Source organism: Stenella coeruleoalba (genome assembly GCF_951394435.1).
Source record: "Stenella coeruleoalba genome assembly, chromosome: 19".
In the NCBI taxonomy this organism is placed as follows: Eukaryota; Metazoa; Chordata; class Mammalia; order Artiodactyla; family Delphinidae; genus Stenella; species Stenella coeruleoalba.
The window spans coordinates 40483838-40500147 of NC_137165.1; the positions used below are offsets into that span (position 1 = coordinate 40483838).

General features: G+C 40.4%; 1 protein-coding gene across 3 annotated transcripts; it reads left to right on the forward strand.

The window, feature by feature from the left end:
- Positions 1–4980: 4980 nt before the first annotated feature.
- On the forward strand, positions 4981–12015 carry ZPBP2 (zona pellucida binding protein 2). Of its 3 annotated transcripts, none has more exons than XM_079904888.1 (8): positions 4981–5088; positions 5329–5394; positions 6637–6762; positions 7418–7579; positions 8244–8462; positions 9029–9111; positions 10330–10510; positions 11552–12015. In XM_079904888.1, the coding sequence occupies exons 3-8, from the start codon at positions 6684–6686 to the stop codon at positions 11644–11646; spliced, it is 819 nt and encodes a 272-aa protein (XP_079761014.1). In that variant the 5' UTR covers positions 4981–5088; positions 5329–5394; positions 6637–6683; the 3' UTR covers positions 11647–12015. The 3 variants fall into 3 exon arrangements, with proteins under 3 accessions (XP_079761014.1, XP_079761013.1, XP_079761015.1); XM_079904887.1 differs by having other exon boundaries at positions 5003–5197; XM_079904889.1 differs by lacking the exon at positions 8244–8462 and having other exon boundaries at positions 5003–5197.
- The last annotated feature ends 4295 nt before the right edge of the window (positions 12016–16310 follow it).

Here is a 16310-nt window from a genome sequence, read left to right on the forward strand (position 1 = left end):
AAAAAATTATAAACATACCCACGTGCAAATTGAGGATTTAAGACCACAGTATTGCACTCAGTTATACTGTGAAACAAAATTTATCTCATGTACTAAAGTATTCAGTCAAGTTTTAATAACTTCATACACCCTAGACCTAAAGCTGCCAAAGATCAAGGTTCATTGGCAATAAGAGAGCCTTCGATTATTATGAAGAAAATGTCCATGCTATTTGTAATATTTATCAAGTTAACATTTTAATCACGTGTCAGTATCTCATTTATTAATAGAATGAATACATTTCTCACAAATTCTGATTTTGTCACCACCTCCCCCCAACTTGAGATGCATCTGCCATTTTCAAGGTTTTAGAAACACTTGTTGAAAAGACCACTGGAAAGTTTACAATAGTAGTGTGAAATTTTAATTATCCCAAGGAGGTACATAGTGAATAATTTTTAAGAAGCGAGGATAGTTTTATGACTTTCAAAATTAATTCAAATGAAACAATGTGAGCCTGATTTTTGCTTTGAGTAAAGAAGTTATCATTAGAAGATCGAGTTCCAAGGGAACCACAAGCGCCAACACTGTAAAATTTACCTTCCCATATGACAGTCTTTACCCTTAGAAGAAAAAAGTCACCTTTCATTCTAAAGAAGTTACTCAGGTTAGCCTAGTTCCAATAGACAGTGAAACCATGGACGAAAAAATCATGCAAAAGGATTAGTTATTCCAACTCAGGTTTGCTGCCATTTCAGGGACACCCCATAAGTACTCTTCCTCTGCAGACTTAGAGGTGATCCCTGACAACCCCTAAGAAATAAAATTGTGGAGAAGTTATCACTGTCCAAAGCTGGGGGGTGGGGGAAGGGGAGCAAATGAGAGATGTATGAGAACCGACACGCTTTGCCCTCCGAAATGCCTCATATTTACTTTTGACAAAAGAAATAAATAGAAGCAAAACCGAGATTCAGAAGAAACTCTCTCTGCTGTGTGCACCGGTAGAGCATTTTAAAGACCCTTTAGAAAAGAAGCGGGCTGGAGGCTCACCTTCCATCTCGCCGCGGGGCTGGGCTGGAGCTGCCGGTCTGGCTACCCGGCCTCTCCACGTGCTCCTGCAGTCGCCGGGACGCAGCGCGCAGCTGGCGGGAGATTCCCAGCGCGGGGAGTCCCCGGGATCCGGCCGCCGCTTCGGCGCAGATTGAAAGGGACAGGAGCCGGCGACCGGCCGGTGCGCGGGGTTACAGCGGCGCTGGCTGGCGGCGGCTTTAAAGGACGCTCACCGCGGAGCGCCGGAGGTACCTACCGCGCCTCCAGCCTCCTTTTGAATGTCAAAGCCAAGAACCCCGATAGGATGGAAACGGTGCGACTGTAAATTGTCTCAGAATGTCTATTTTGGAAGGATAATGGATGGGAGCGTAACATCACATGGCGGGAGGGAGGATCTGAATTGATTCCTTTCAAGTATAAGTTAAAAGAGGTTTGTCTTAAATTGAGCAAAATCTGGAACTTTGGGTCTAGATTCAGGGATGATAGCCATGAGTGCCGTCGATGAGAATTCACTTCATTCGATGTATTATGTTTTACTTCTTCAGTTTTTCATTTCATATAATAAAAGTTCTTGGTCCAAGTTTTCAGAAACTTCTGAGACAGTTCCAGAGTATTTTGGCACTTTCATCAGCTCAACGTTTTCATTTTTGGAAGCAATTCTCTCACTTTGTTTTCCCTTCTGGGAACTGCTTGGTTTATTTGCCACCACTCACAAAATACTACACACTCTATTTATGTGTGTTTATTTTCTGCTACCTTGCCCTCCTCCAAATAGGATCTGAAACAGCTTACAAAACTACGTATATAATGTATCAGTGCTAAGGGGTTGGGGTTGGGGAGACACAATAAGAGTAAAATTAACTCAAAGATGTTAGTACACAGAGTCAACATCTTTTCCCAACATCCTTCCCACTTTATAGAGGTCAAGCACGCACTTGACTATAGGGAGAGGAAAGGGGAAGTGACCACATAATTTTTTTCAAAAACAGAATTTTTCTTCACACTGAGGTCGAAGGGACATTGTTCAGGTGAGTCCTCAAAGTTACCCAGTGTGCTGAACTGGACAACATGTAAATGATCCTCAGAAAGACCACTTTCACCCTTGTTAGAAACTTACGTTGTTGGTATATATAAATACATTGGAGACTTAAGGTTGGGAGTTTGTGCATCAGCAGGCCATATCAGAATAAACCCACACTTACCAGTTAAAGAACGCATGTTGTAATTTTATGAATTTTAGTTTATTTTAAATATGCCTTGGTATAGGAGATATGTATAGATATAGATATAGGTATATAATTTTTAAATGAGTTAATAACTTGTATTGGCTTTGTTTTAAGATCATGGCACCATGATAGCATCTCTATAACTTGTATGGGTTGGAGTTCTACAGGATAATATCAATTTCAGAGAAATACTCTAAACACTAGGTCTAATTTTAGTATTGAAAGGGGAAATTTGTTGTTTGTTAGTTTCTAAAAGCAAAAATAGCACATCAAAAGTAGCAGAAGAGGAACTGTAAATTTTCACAGGGATGGTGTAAGGATGAATAGTTATTTGGTTATTAAAGAGTTTTAGAAAACGTTTAGCTTCCATTACAATGTTCTTTATGCTTAGCAATGGAATGTGTTACTACTTGGTAAATAATTAGTTCAGTATTGAGTATTTCAGACTCAAGAGAATGACACTTAACGGGATAGATAAAAAGTAAACAGGTAAAATAATTTATGCAGCTATTTTGCCCTCAAGGAGGTGGAGCATAAATCCCCACTCCTTAAGTGTGGGATTCGCGTCTGGGAATTCCCTGGTGGCCTAGTGGTTAGGATTCTGGGCTTTCACTGCTGTGGCCCGGATTCAATCCCTGGTCGGGGAAATGAGATCCTGCAAGTCACGTGGCGTGGCCAAAAAAAAAAGATTAAAAAAAGTGGGATTCACATAGTGACATCCTTCCAAAGAGTACCGTATGAAAAGGGAGAGGGAGGAGAGTAACTTTATATTACAGAAACCAGACAAACACTACCTCAGCCAGGTGATCAAGGTAACATCCACAATGATATAAGGCAATGCTGATAGTTTGTACCTTGATACAGTGTGGTGAGTATGGTACTTCACCTCTGTAGTTTTCCACCCATAAACCTGTAGCCCCAGTCTAATAATGAAAAAAGAAAAGCAGAAGAAGTCTAATAGACAGGCATTCTGCAAAGTGTCTGACCAGTTAAGGTCAGGTCAATGTCATAAAAACTGTAATTAACTGTCAAGGTCATCAAAACCAAGAAATGTCTGAGGAACTGTCACAGCCAAGAGGAACCTAAGGAGACTTGATGACTAAATGTAATGTGGGATCCTGACTGGGATCCTGGAGCAGAAAAAGGCCATTAGGTAAAAACTAAGGAAATCTCAATCAAGTATGGACTTTATTTAGTAAGGTATCAGTATAGGTTCATTAACTGTGAGAAATGTACAATAACTAATGTAAGATGTTAATAGCAAGGAAATAGGTGGGTGTACGTGAGAACTCTTTGTACTATCTTCACAGTTTTCCTTAAATCTAAAACTATTCTAAAAGAGTGGATGGATACTTTGAACAAATAACTACTACTCACTTGGTTAGGTGTCTTCTCATAGTATTCAAAGTTGATCACACAGCGTTTACAAGGATCAATTACTTATAACTGGGAAGGTAATAAAACACTGTGGATTTATAATGTACTTTGACTAAAACTGAAATGATAAACTTCCAGGGAATCAGAGATAATGCCTAAATTTGTCTTCATTATTATCACTTTAAGAAGGGTACAGTTGAGACTAAACCATGAATCTAGACACGGTAACTGACATGGGTGGATCTGACTCACCGAATCACATTTCATGGCTTATGCTATGTAGGTAAAATTAACAGTGACTAAAACTGAAATCACTGACAAAGGTTGCTCCCAGACCATCTGAGATAGCCCAACTACTGACTCGGCTCAAAGGAAATAAAACTGAAAACTCTTGATCTCACCCCAAATAATCATTCTGCACCCTGTCTGAACCTTGGGCTCTCTACCCACCAGCCTACTCAAAACCACAACTGAGGGTGTCCCGCTGCTAAGAAACAGACAACACACAGGGCATTCCAGGCCATCAAATTAGTAGCCAAGAAGGAACCATCAAAGACGCTGGCATGGTCCCCTTCGGAGCTCGCTCATCTTGACTTAGCATCCCTCCCCTCAGGAAAAGCATTTGGGGATCTCGCCTTTCAATTGGGCCCTTTCTTTAAAGCAGTCTTACTTCACAACCCTGGACACATTTGCAAGTGGGGTCTCTCAACGCCGTGTGATACTCGAAGTTGAAGATGAAGATGAAACGTTCCTCTAGAGTGTGAAGGCCTGGAGACACCTTATTGGTGCACTAGCGGTTCTTCATTTTATGGGTAGAACACAGTTGGGTAAAAATTGGGTGTTAAGAGTTTGAAAAAGATTGTGCACACAGTTTCAGACAGTTCATGAGAAGAAAGGCATAGGAAATTACCACGTGGGGCTCTCTGCTTCCTGTGAAGTGTAAATTTTCACAAGCTTCTCCCTCCTCAGGTCCTCATGTAATCGCATTCCTACCTGCCCTATCCCACTGGGACCACCATGTTCCTCTCGTCGATCTCTTCAGCCCCTAGACTAAGGAAGTGACCGAAACGCGAAGGCTTACGTTCTTTCTTCTTCTACTCTTTTCTTCTCTCAGGGACTGCTCAGAGAAAACCGAGCCACCGACAGCGCGGGGGAACGGCGCCAGACTCGAGGCGCGAAGCATCAGAACCATCCGCACGACGGCAGCCGCGTGCGCGCGAGGGGGCGGGGCGCTCGCTTCCCGCGCACCTGCCCAAGGCCCTGCCCTCTGCCCGCGCCCCGCCCCCAGCCCCGCCCAGGCGCCCAGCTCGGCCCACGCGCGCGAGGCCCCGGTTCACGCGAGCGTTCTCCTGCGCGTCCGCTCCCGCTGTAGCGTCGGACAGTTAGGGGAGTCGACCCCCGTCGGTTTGCTCCTCTCGGTGGAGGAGAGATGGGGAGGCGTTGCGCTGGGGCTGAGGTAGGAAGGAGCCCGCTCCTCGACGCCTAACCCTCCCACGACGCTAGCCCCTGAGCCGTGATGCGAGCGTGGGTCCTGCTCTCCGCGGTGCTCTGGTACCTCACAAGAGGTGGGGATCCTCCCGCCAGGTCCCCTGGCCTCTCCCATCTTCTCCGTCCTGCCTCCTCCGCCCCGCCCCGCCCCACTCTGAGCCCTGGCTTCTCTTCTACGTAAAAAGTCAGTGGTTTCTTTCCTCCGCAGTTGGATGGCAGCGTAATTCCGAGCGCACTGAGAAAGGCTTCATTTATGGCAACCCGGGACACCCAGGTAATAAGGACCTCTTCACCCGCAGAGTCTGCCCGAAGAGCCGGGGTTCCGTGGCTCTGCTAAGGTTCTTCCCGAGGAGGGAAATGGAACAAACATTTATTGAACGTATACTGTGTGCTCTGCACTTCCCGAAGGTTGTTGCATCGTTTCTTCCTTACAGCGACGCCACTACGCCTCAGTTGAATCACCTTACCTAAAGCTGCATAGCTCGGTAGGAGCTAAGACTCCATTCAGATCTCTTTCTCTGATGCCACCTCACTTCCAGGTGTCCCCGCTGCTTTGCAACATGCGAGGCCCCCTCAGAGGAGTGATTTCTGGGGCTGGAAGTCCCTCTGTTTGGAATGCCCTTATCCCTTCCCTTGTTAACTAGAACTCCTACATATCCTTTACGGCTCAGCTCAAATGTCATTTGTCACTGTGATGAAACTTTCTCACACTCGCCAAGGAAAATTAGTCACAAGGCTAATTTTAGATAACTTTGGGCCGGTTCATAGCATTGGTCTGCTTTGGAATCTCTCCGTGTTTGGCGGCCCTCCCCTTCCCTGCCACCACCAAATTGTAGGACACTGTCTTCTTTATATGTTCAGAGCCTGGCATTCAGTAGGCTTTAAAATTAATATCTTGTGGGACTGTATTGGTTCCAAGCACATTGTTGCTGCTTCCATCAAATCCGAAACAGAATAGGTATTGCAGAAAATCTTCTTTGTCTGTCCCATTTAATTATTGTTCCTAACAGAGGAAATTTATAGTTAAATATCATGTTTGCCTTGCGGATGACAATGATCATCTTTAAAATAGTTTTGCAACCAAAAGATCCTTTTCTGATCTTTAATTTGATTCCACTAACCCTTCAAATTTTTTTTATTCTAGTTAGTTCTGAATCCGTACATCAAGATGTATTATGTACATTTTAGCAACTAAGACGTGGCACAGCCAAAATAAATAAATAAATAGATAAATAAATATTAAAAAAATAAAATGTATTATGTACATTTTTATAAACAACACTATAATATCACAGAAAAAAAAATATTGACTCTGTAGCAGTCTAGAGTTTTAAGATCTATGAGAAGCAGAACGGACCTTAGCATTCCAAATGTTATAATGATATGCTGATTTTTAAAATAGTGAAATCCAAAAAGAACTAATCAAAGTAACTTTGGGAAAAAATGGTAGGAAGTGTGTTTCTTAATTTAATTTTGCTATTTAATGTAGTTATATATTGTTTTATTTTTGTCACAGTGAAATTATATGTAAAATTACATCACAATAGCCCAATCCTTGTCTGTATGGATTTGAAACGCGCTGAAAAAGAAACAGTGGACCCCACCTACTTATGGGTTGGGCCTAATGAAAAGCCATTAACAGGTAAGTTATTCGATTTTAATATCTTCTTTTCTTAATGATGCGAACATTTTTTAAGAAAAGCACTGTCATTTATTGGAATGAACAAATTGAAATTTAATTTTAACTACAGATTCACTTACTCCATATTTAGACAATCATATTATATCTTGGTCTGTGCCTTATTTTCTCCTTAGGCAAAAACTGAAGCAGTAATTTTTGTACCTTACTTCCCAAAGCTGTATTAGTTCAGAAGTTCTTATAAAACCTAAAATTTATCCTTGCAGCACCTGTGATAGGAGATGAGGTAACTAATAATGTAATTTTTCACGATGTTAGGAGGGTGTCTTATAATATGAGCATTGTTAATTTCTGTCTTATGTGAAGAAATTGCATAGAACTATAAGGCAGTGTGATCTCACAGAATTACTGGCATAAATCAATTGAAATTAGATACCAAGAAATGAATTAAAGAAAACCAAAATATATTTCAAAAGTGTACTTATCTCATGTGGTTTTCCATTGAGTAATATGACAGAGTTACGATTTTGTTGAATTCTTGAAGTTAAAATAGTCCATTAATTTTTAAATTTTTGTATTTATTTGTAACCCCAAGTTTACTAAATAAGGTTTGAACTGTTACATGTTAAATACCAAGCAATTTACTCTTTCTGTTTAGGAAATAATAAAATAAATATAACCAAAACAGGAAAGCTGATGGTGAAAGACTTTCTGGAGCCTTTGTCTGGACTTTACACATGCACTCTTTCTTATAAGACTGTCAAAGCAGAAACCCAAGAAGAAAAGGTAGTAAAGCAGAGATATGACTTTATGATCTTTGGTAAGAATATAGGCACATTTTAACTTAAACATTTAATATGGATCAGAATTAAGTATATGGTTTCTTCATTTAGTGAAAATGAGTCTTATATATAATCATTATGACTTATAGAGTATTTTGGGTGTATTTGACTAGGCAAACTCTTAAACTGACATCAAAATAGTGTGTCCTAAATAATCCTTTTTCAGCCTCCCACTTCCCACTCTAGGTATGCAGGCACAATCTGCATTATCACAACTTTGCCAGGTAATTTAAAAACTGATGTTTAATTCCATAAAGGCAAATTAATGATCCTTTTCACTGGACTGTGCTGACAGCAACACTTCTGTAAATTAAGACCCTCACCATCAAAATCTTATTTTTTTCTTGATACTTTTAACTTACATATATAGCCAGCCCACAGAAACCATACAATCTCTTGTACTGAGTGGGTAATATATCAGATGAAAATAACCTTTTTCATTAAAGTTATTCGTTTTATATGTTTTTGTGAGGACAAACTGTTAAAACATTTTATTAGAAAAAATAAAATACCCAAAAAAAACCCATTTTATTAGATAAATTAAGTTTCTGTGCTGGTTTGCAAGATTGATGGGATTAACTATTACATGTTATTTGGAAATTAATGCTAGGCACAATTGTTTTATTCTCATCTTTTTTAAAGCCTACCGGGAACCTGACTATTCATATCAGATGGCTGTACGTTTTACCACAAAATCTTGTGTAGGAAAGTATAATGATCTGCTTTTTAGACTGCTGAAGAAAATCTTGCATAATTTAATCGCTGATTTGTCATGCCATATCGTAGAACCATCATATAAATGCCATTTTGTTAAAGTCCCAAAACATGGCCTCATTCCTGAGCTATTTATAGCCTTTCAAGGTAAAAAAAAGTTTTAATATTTCTTTAATTTTATGTGTTTAATCTTAATTACAAAATTAATTGCCATATTATTATAGAAAGCTTATAAATAGTAGGCCTTAAATGTTCGTTAAGCACTAAAGTATGTTGTTGGTCTTAACCTGGTTGTGGTTTTAAAAATTAACACATTATTTGCCTTCAACTATGATATATTGTTGCCTGTCTTTTAGAACTTAATATCATTTTATAAATATGGGCTTTAACTATGCAGCTAATATTTAACTTATAACTTCTTATAGAATTTTAAATTGTATTTTTGAGAACTTAACAAAAGGGAGAAACCAAACCAAACCAACCCAGAATTATTACTATTCATTTTAAAGCCTTGTAGTTACCTCCATTAGCCCCCAGATGGAGTGAAATCATAATGTATAAATCATTCAAATTGTGCACCTTTACTTTATTACTAGAATTACATAGATTAAACACATGCACACATGCATACTGAATTCAGCATTTGGAGCTTTATTGGAATGTTTGGAACTTTTTGGAATCTTTCTGTGAAAATGTTATTTTTCCCCCTCCAGTTAATCCTTTTGCACCAGGGTGGAAAGGTAAATGCAATGAGTCTGTTGACTGTCAAGATAACACTAACCATAATATCCTCCAGGTGAGAATTTCAGTGTAAGGGGAAAGTATTTGAATAGTATACAAAGCTATTTAAAAACTGAAATATGAAGTATTATTGATTTTTGGTTTCAGTTTTATAAACTGAGATTGTTGCGATCTTGGCTATTTAAAAATGTTTTGTTGTGGAAGAGTACATCTGGAATGTTATATAGCTCCCCAGGTTAATATTACGTATTTTTCCTATGACAGAAGGATGGATCACTGTTCTTTGTTCTCCAAATGTAACTAAGCAGCAGCTTGAAGAACAACCTTACAATCATGTCAACCTAGGTTAAAACAGTGGTTCTTCCAAAATTGTATCTGTACCGATCAAAATAGTTGCTCTCTCCTCTGCCTCCTTAGAGGCTAAGGACATAGTCTAAAAACTCCCTTCACTCTCCTCCTCTATATCCCTGAGCGCATACCCTTAATATTTTGCATGGTTTATGGGCTATTATTAGTTATTATTTAAGCCCCATGCTCAAAAAATAAAACAAAATTTACACCATTAGTCTGTAATGCTGATTAGAGAAAAGTTTTGGTTTCCATTTTGCTTGGCTTTTTTTTTTTTTAATTTTATTTATTTATTTATTTATTTATTTTTGGTTGTGTTGGGTCCTAATTGCTGCGCGTGGTCTTTCTTTAGTTGCAATGAGCGGGGGCTACTCTTTGTTGCAGTGTGCGGGCTTATCATTGCGGTGGCTTCTCTTGCTGCGGAGCACAGGCTCTAGGTGCGTGGGCTTCAGTAGTTGGGGCACGCGGGCTCTAGAGCACAGGCTCAGTAGACGTGGCACACGGGCTTAGTTGCTCCGCGGCATGTGGGATCTTCCCAGACCAGAGCTCGAACCCGTGTCCCCTGCATTGGCAGGTGGATTCTTAAGCACTGCGCCACCAGGGAAGCCCCTTGCTTGGCTTTTTGGAATTAGAAATAATGAACTCCCGGTTATCTACATATGGAATAGACATGATGCAAATAATTCAAAACAAGTGCTTTTTAACCTCAATTTAGTTTTTCTTAAATGTTGTGCATAAAAATTGACCATAATTGATAAGGTCAAGGCTAAACTAATTTTAGTATTAACATGCAACTTTTCGGGAATTCATCTGTTGTGTAAAGCAATGGCATGTTTGTATTACGTTTCATTGCCTCTGATACAGGAGGAGAAATTTGGTTCATAGTTTAGTAATTGTACTTCTCTCTGGTGTTTTTAAATCTTAGGCAAGAAATCGAATAGAAGAATTTTTCCGGAGCCAAGCATATATTTTCAACCATGATTTTAATAAAACTCTACCAGCTATGCATTTTGTGGACCACAGTTTTCAGATAGTACGCATAGATAGCTGTCGTCCAGGCTTTGGAAAAAATGAAGGTCTCCACAGCAATTGTGCTACCTGTTGTGGTAATTATAAAATATAAATATCTAATTATTTAGGTTATATAGTCAGAATTCACTTAGCATAATTCAGTTGAATATTTATAGTGGTTCTCTTTACCAAAAAAATATGTTTAGTTAAAGGGAAGTAAAAATTCAAAGCCCAAATTTCTAAATATAATTATCTTCATGTATATGAATTCTGCTAATGTAATCTTTTGTATTACAAAATATTTCTGTAGTTTTTTTTTTTTTTTTTGGCTGCGTTGGGTCTTCGTTGCTGCGTGCAGGCTTTCTCTAGTTGTGGTGAGTGGGGGCTACTCTTTGTTGCGGTGCGCGGACTTCTCATTGCAGTGGCTTCTCTTGTTGTGGAGCACGGGCTCTAGGCGTGGGCTTCAGTAGTTGTGGTGCACAGGCTCAGTAGTTGTGGCTCGCGGGCTCTAGAGCGCGGGCTCAGTAGTTGTGGCGCACGGACTTAGTTGCTCCGCAGCATGTGGGATCTTCCCAGACCAGGGCTCGAACCCGTGTCCCCTGTATTGGCAGGTGGATTCTTAACCACTGCACCACCAAGGAAGCCCTTTGACTTAAGCTACTATACTATGAAAGAAAACAAAATGGTCCTGCCTAGAAATTGTAAATAGGAACTAGAAAACAAGAAATAGGAACTCATAAATGAAGCAATGCAGAAGATACTGTAAAATGCTGATGCTAAAGGAAAAAGATAAGATTCTAACTCTTTTCTGTCTTTAAGATGATCAGATAACAATGTTTAAAACTTATAAATGGGGAGTTCCCTGGCGGTCCTGTGGTTAGGACTCTGCACTTTCACTTCCGTGAAATCCCGGGTTCAATCCCTGGTTAGGGAACTAAGATCCTGCAACATACTCAGTGCAGCCAAGAAAAAAACCTCATAATAATCTTCCACACCTTAACTGGCTGAACATTACTCATAGTATAACATAGATATAGAATGTCAATGGTGTGACATTAATGGCAATTTGTATTATTGGTATAAGATACCTCTAACTGAAATTATAATAATCTACTCCATTGTGTTTTCCTCTGCAGTGGTTTGTGGTCCTGAGACTTTTAGTCCTGATGTTGATGTTACATGTCAGACCTGCGTTTCTATCCAAATCTACGGAGCTATATCTTGCCCATAAAACTTCAAACAAAAACTGCAACGTGAAGACTAGAGGTGAAAGCATTGTTACTTGCTTGTGGAGGTGGCGAACATAAGATGATTTGTTCACATCCCAGAGTGTCATAGATAGTTCCAGTAAGTAAGATCAGTACGACCAAAACATTGGAAAACATACCTTTTAGAAACCCTAAAAAGATAGTTGACATGGCATTTCTAAGAAGGCATTTAATATCTCCAGTGTGCAAAGGAAAGTGTAAGTATGAGTGGATGAGTTTTATTGAAATATGTTTTGTTGTTTACAATCTGTTTCTATGTTCCTAAGACTATATTAAGGTAAAGAAAAGTAGCAAAGTATAATATAATAAAAACGTTGTACTTCCCATGTATTATTTTGTTTGATATCACTCTTATATAAAGGCATATATATTACCTTTATAATTAGAACCAAAAAAGTTATTTCTTTTGGTGTCTTTGCTTTCAGTTTGTTTTTAGAATAATAGAATATATTAGTATAGTTTTAGGTTTACAGAATAATTGAGCAGATATTATACAGAATTCCATATACCCACTCCAGCCCACACCCTCATCCCTCCCCAGTTTCCCCTATTATTAACATCTTGCATTAGTGTGATGCATTTGTTACAATTAATGAACCAATGTTGATACATTATTATCAACTATAGTTCATAGTTTATATTAAGGTTCATTCTTTGTGTTCTGCAGTTCTATGGGTTTTGACAACTGCATAATGACATGTGTCCACCCTTAAAGTTTCATACAGAATAGTTTCACCACCCTTAAAATGCCCTATGCTTCACCTATTCATCTCTCTCCCTTACCCCAGAGCCATTGACAACCAGTAATCTTTTTACTGCCTCTATAGTTTTGCCTTTTCCAAAGTGTCATAAACTTGGAATTGTACAGTATGTAGACTTTCCAGACTGGCTTCTTTCACTTACCAATATTCATTTAAGGTTCCTCCATGTCTTTTTGTGACTTAATAGATCTTTTTTATTGCTGACTAATATTCCATCATATGGGTGTGTAAAGGACATCTTGGTTGCTTCCAGTTTTTGGTGATTATGAATAAAGTTGCTATAAATATTTGTGTACAGGTTTTTGTATGGGCCTAAGTTTTCAAATCAATTGCGTAAATACGAAGGAGCATGTCTGCTGGATTGTATAGTAAAATTATGTTTAGTTTTGTAAGAAATTGCCAAACCGTGTCCCCAGTTGGTCTCCCATTTTATATTTCCACCAGCAATGGATGTGTTTCTTGTTGTTCCTCATCCTCACCAGCTTTTGGTATTTTCAGTGTTTTTGATTTTGGCCGTTCTAACAGGTATATAGTGATATTTCATTGTCATTTTAGTTTTAAATCCCCTAATGACATCTGGTCTGAGCATCTTTTCATATGTTATTTGTCATGTGTATATCTACTGTTCAGATCTTGCTCCATTTTTTTTTATTGGATTAGTCATTCTTATTGTTGAGTTCTAAGAGTTCTTTGTATATTTTAGATACAAGTTCTTTATCGGATATGTGTTTTGCAAATATTTTCCCCCATTTTGTGGCTTGTCTCCTCATTCTTCTCACAGTGTCTTTCACTAAGCAGAAGTTTATAATTTTAGTAAAATTCAATTTACCAATTTTTTTCCCATGGATCATGCTTTTGGTGTCATACCTAAAAACTCATTACCAAGCCCAAGGTCATCGAGGTTTGCTCCTGTTGTATTCTAGAAATTATATAGTTTCATGTTCTTTGCATATGGATGGCTCCAGCACCATTTGTTGAAAAGACTATCCTTCCTCCATTGAATTGCCTTTGCTCCTTTGTCAAAAATCAGTTGACCGGGCTCCCCTGGTGGCGCAGTGGTTGAGAGTCTGCCTGTCGATGCAGGGGACGCGGGTTCGTGCCCCGGTCCGGGAAGATCCCACATGCCGCGGAGCAGCTGGGCCCGTGAGCCATGGCCGCTGAGCCTGCACGTCCGGAGCCTGTGCTCCGCAACAGGAGAGGCCGCAACAGTGAGAGGCCCGCGTACCACAAAAAAAAAAAAAAAAGTCCACATCAAAAAAAAAAAAATCTTAAAAAAAACAATAAATAAAATAAAATTAATAAATCAAGGGACTTCCCTCGTGGTCCAGTGGTAAAGATCCACCTTCCAGTGCAGGGGACTCAGGTTCCATCCCTGCTCGGGGAACTAAGATCCCACATGCCGTGGGGCAACTAAGCCCGTGTGCCACAACTACAGAGCCCACGTGCCCTGGAGCCCACACACCACAACTAGATAGAGAAAACCTGCACACCACAACTAGAGAGAAGCCCGCACGACACAACGAAAGATCCCACATGCCTCAAGGAAGATCCTGCATGCCGCAACTAAGACCTGATGCAGGGAATTTCCTGATGGTGCAGTGGTTAAGAATCCGCCTGCTAATGCAGGGGACACAGGTTTGATCCCTGGTCCAGGAAGATCCCACATGCCATGGAGCAACTAAGCCCGCAAGCCACAACTACTGAGCCTGCGTGCCACAACTACTGAAGCCCACACACCTAGAGCCTGTGCTCCGCAACAAGAGAAGCCATGGCAAGGAGAAGCCTGCACACCACAATGAAGAGTAGCCCCCACTCGCTGCAACTAGAGAAAGCCCACGTGCAGCAACAAAGACCCAACACAGCCAAAAAACAAAATTTTTGTTTTACATCTTTATTGGAGTGTAATTGCTTTACAATGGTGTGTTAGTTTCTGCTTTACAACAAAATGAATCAGTTATATATATGCATATGTTCCTATATCTCTTCCCTTTTGCGTCTCCCTCCCTCTCACCCTCCCTATCCCACCCCTCCAGGCGGTCACAAAGCACCGAGTTGATCTCCCTGTGCTGTGCGGCTGCTTCCCACTAGCTATCTACCTTACGTCAAAAAACAAATTTTTAAAAATTAAAGGGCTTCCCTGGTGGCGCAGTGGTTGAGAGTCCGCCTGCCAATGCAGGGGACACGGGTTCGTGCCCTGGTCCGGGAAGATCCCACATGCCGCGGAGCGGCTGGGCCTGTGAGCCATGGCCGCTGGGCCTGCGCGTCCAGAGCCTGTGCTCCGCGGCAGGAGGGGCCACAACAGTGAGAGGCCCGCGTACCGCAAAAAATAAAAAAAAAATAAAAAAATAAAAATAAAGACCCAATGCAACCAAAAAAAGAAGAAAAAACCTTTAAAAAATAAATAAAATTAATAAATCAAGAATAAATATAAGAATATCATGTTTAGTTGTAATAAAAACTAGAACTGTTAATATGGGTGTCTCAAGGAAGTGGGACTAGGTTATAGGGTTCAGGGGTTTGAAAGGAAACTTTTACTTAATTTGTTTATATTCTTCTGTACTGTTCAAATATGTCCTCATGTGCACATATTATGTTTTTAAAGTTTTTATTGAGATAAAAACTCACAGTAAAGTGTGCAGATCTTAAGTGTTTAGCTTAATAAATGTTTACACATGTAAACATGGTTACACATCCATGTAACCACTATCCAGATCAAGATATAAAATATGTCCAGTGCCCCAGAAAATTCCCTCATGCCCCTTGCCAGGCAATACTGCACCCACTGAGATAACCACTATTTTTTTTCTTTTTTTTTTGGCTGCACTGGGTCTTAGTTGTGGCAGGCAGGCTCCTTAGTTGTGGCTCGAGGGCTCCTTAGTTACGGCATGTGGACTCCTTATTTGTGGCATGTGAACTCTTGGCTGCAGCATGCATGTGGGATCTAGTTCCCTGACCAGGGATCAAACCCGGGCCCCCAGCATTGGGAGCACAGAGTCTTAACTACTGTGCCACCAGGGAAGCCCCAGAGGTAACCACTATTCTGACATCTACCACCATCATGTAGTTTTGCTTGTTTTTCACTTCATTTACATGGAGTTATATACTGTGTGTTTTTTTAAGACTTTTATTGATGTATTGAATATAATACACTTACAGTAACATATACTGATCTTAAATGTTAGCTCAGTGAATCTTGATATATTTCCAGCCAGAAGATTCCCTCATGCCCCTTCCCAGTCACTACTGTCCCCACTAAGATAACCACTATTGTGACTTTCTACCCCTATTGCTTGGTTCTGCCTGTTCTTGGGCCTCATTTAATGGAATCATACAGTATTGTGGTGGCCATGGAGGGTACCACCCGGATTTTCTTTAGGAGAACCTGCTGTGGGAAGCAGAGTTGACTGAGAACCTCTAGCCTACCCCGCTGTAGATCTGTCTTCTGAGCCCCAGCTCCCCGGGGCTACATCCAGCCAAAAGCTGAGTATGAGGTACTGGAGCCTGGCCCTTCTGCCTGATGGGGAGCCCTCCGGCAGACCACCTTTGCTCGGGTAGGCTTGGCTGAGACCCTCAGACTGTGCTGCCACCCGAGACCCTTCCTACTGAGTCCTTCCCTCCTCCTCTCCATTCCCAAGTTTTAGACCTTCATTGTGATTTGAAGGTTTGCCATGCCGATTCCTGCTCCCTCCCTTTATTCTTCATGGGCTTTCCCCCTATTAAGTCCCTTGCATATCTGATTCCATTTTGGCACCTACTTCTCGGAAGACCCATGTGTTTTTGTGTTGGCTTCACTGGCTCAGCATTCTGTCTGTGAGAACCATCCATGTTGTTATGTGTAGCAGTAATTTGTTCCCTTTTATTGCATA

Coding starts and splice junctions, on each gene's coding strand:
- ZPBP2 (XM_079904887.1), top strand. CDS start 5,149: ATGCGAGCGTGGGTCCTGCTCTCCGCGGTGCTCTGGTACCTCACAAGA. Junction 5,198..5,328: donor GCTCTGGTACCTCACAAGAG/GTGGGGATCCTC, acceptor TTTCCTCCGCAG/TTGGATGGCAGCGTAATTCC. Junction 5,395..6,636: donor TGGCAACCCGGGACACCCAG/GTAATAAGGACC, acceptor TTTTTGTCACAG/TGAAATTATATGTAAAATTA.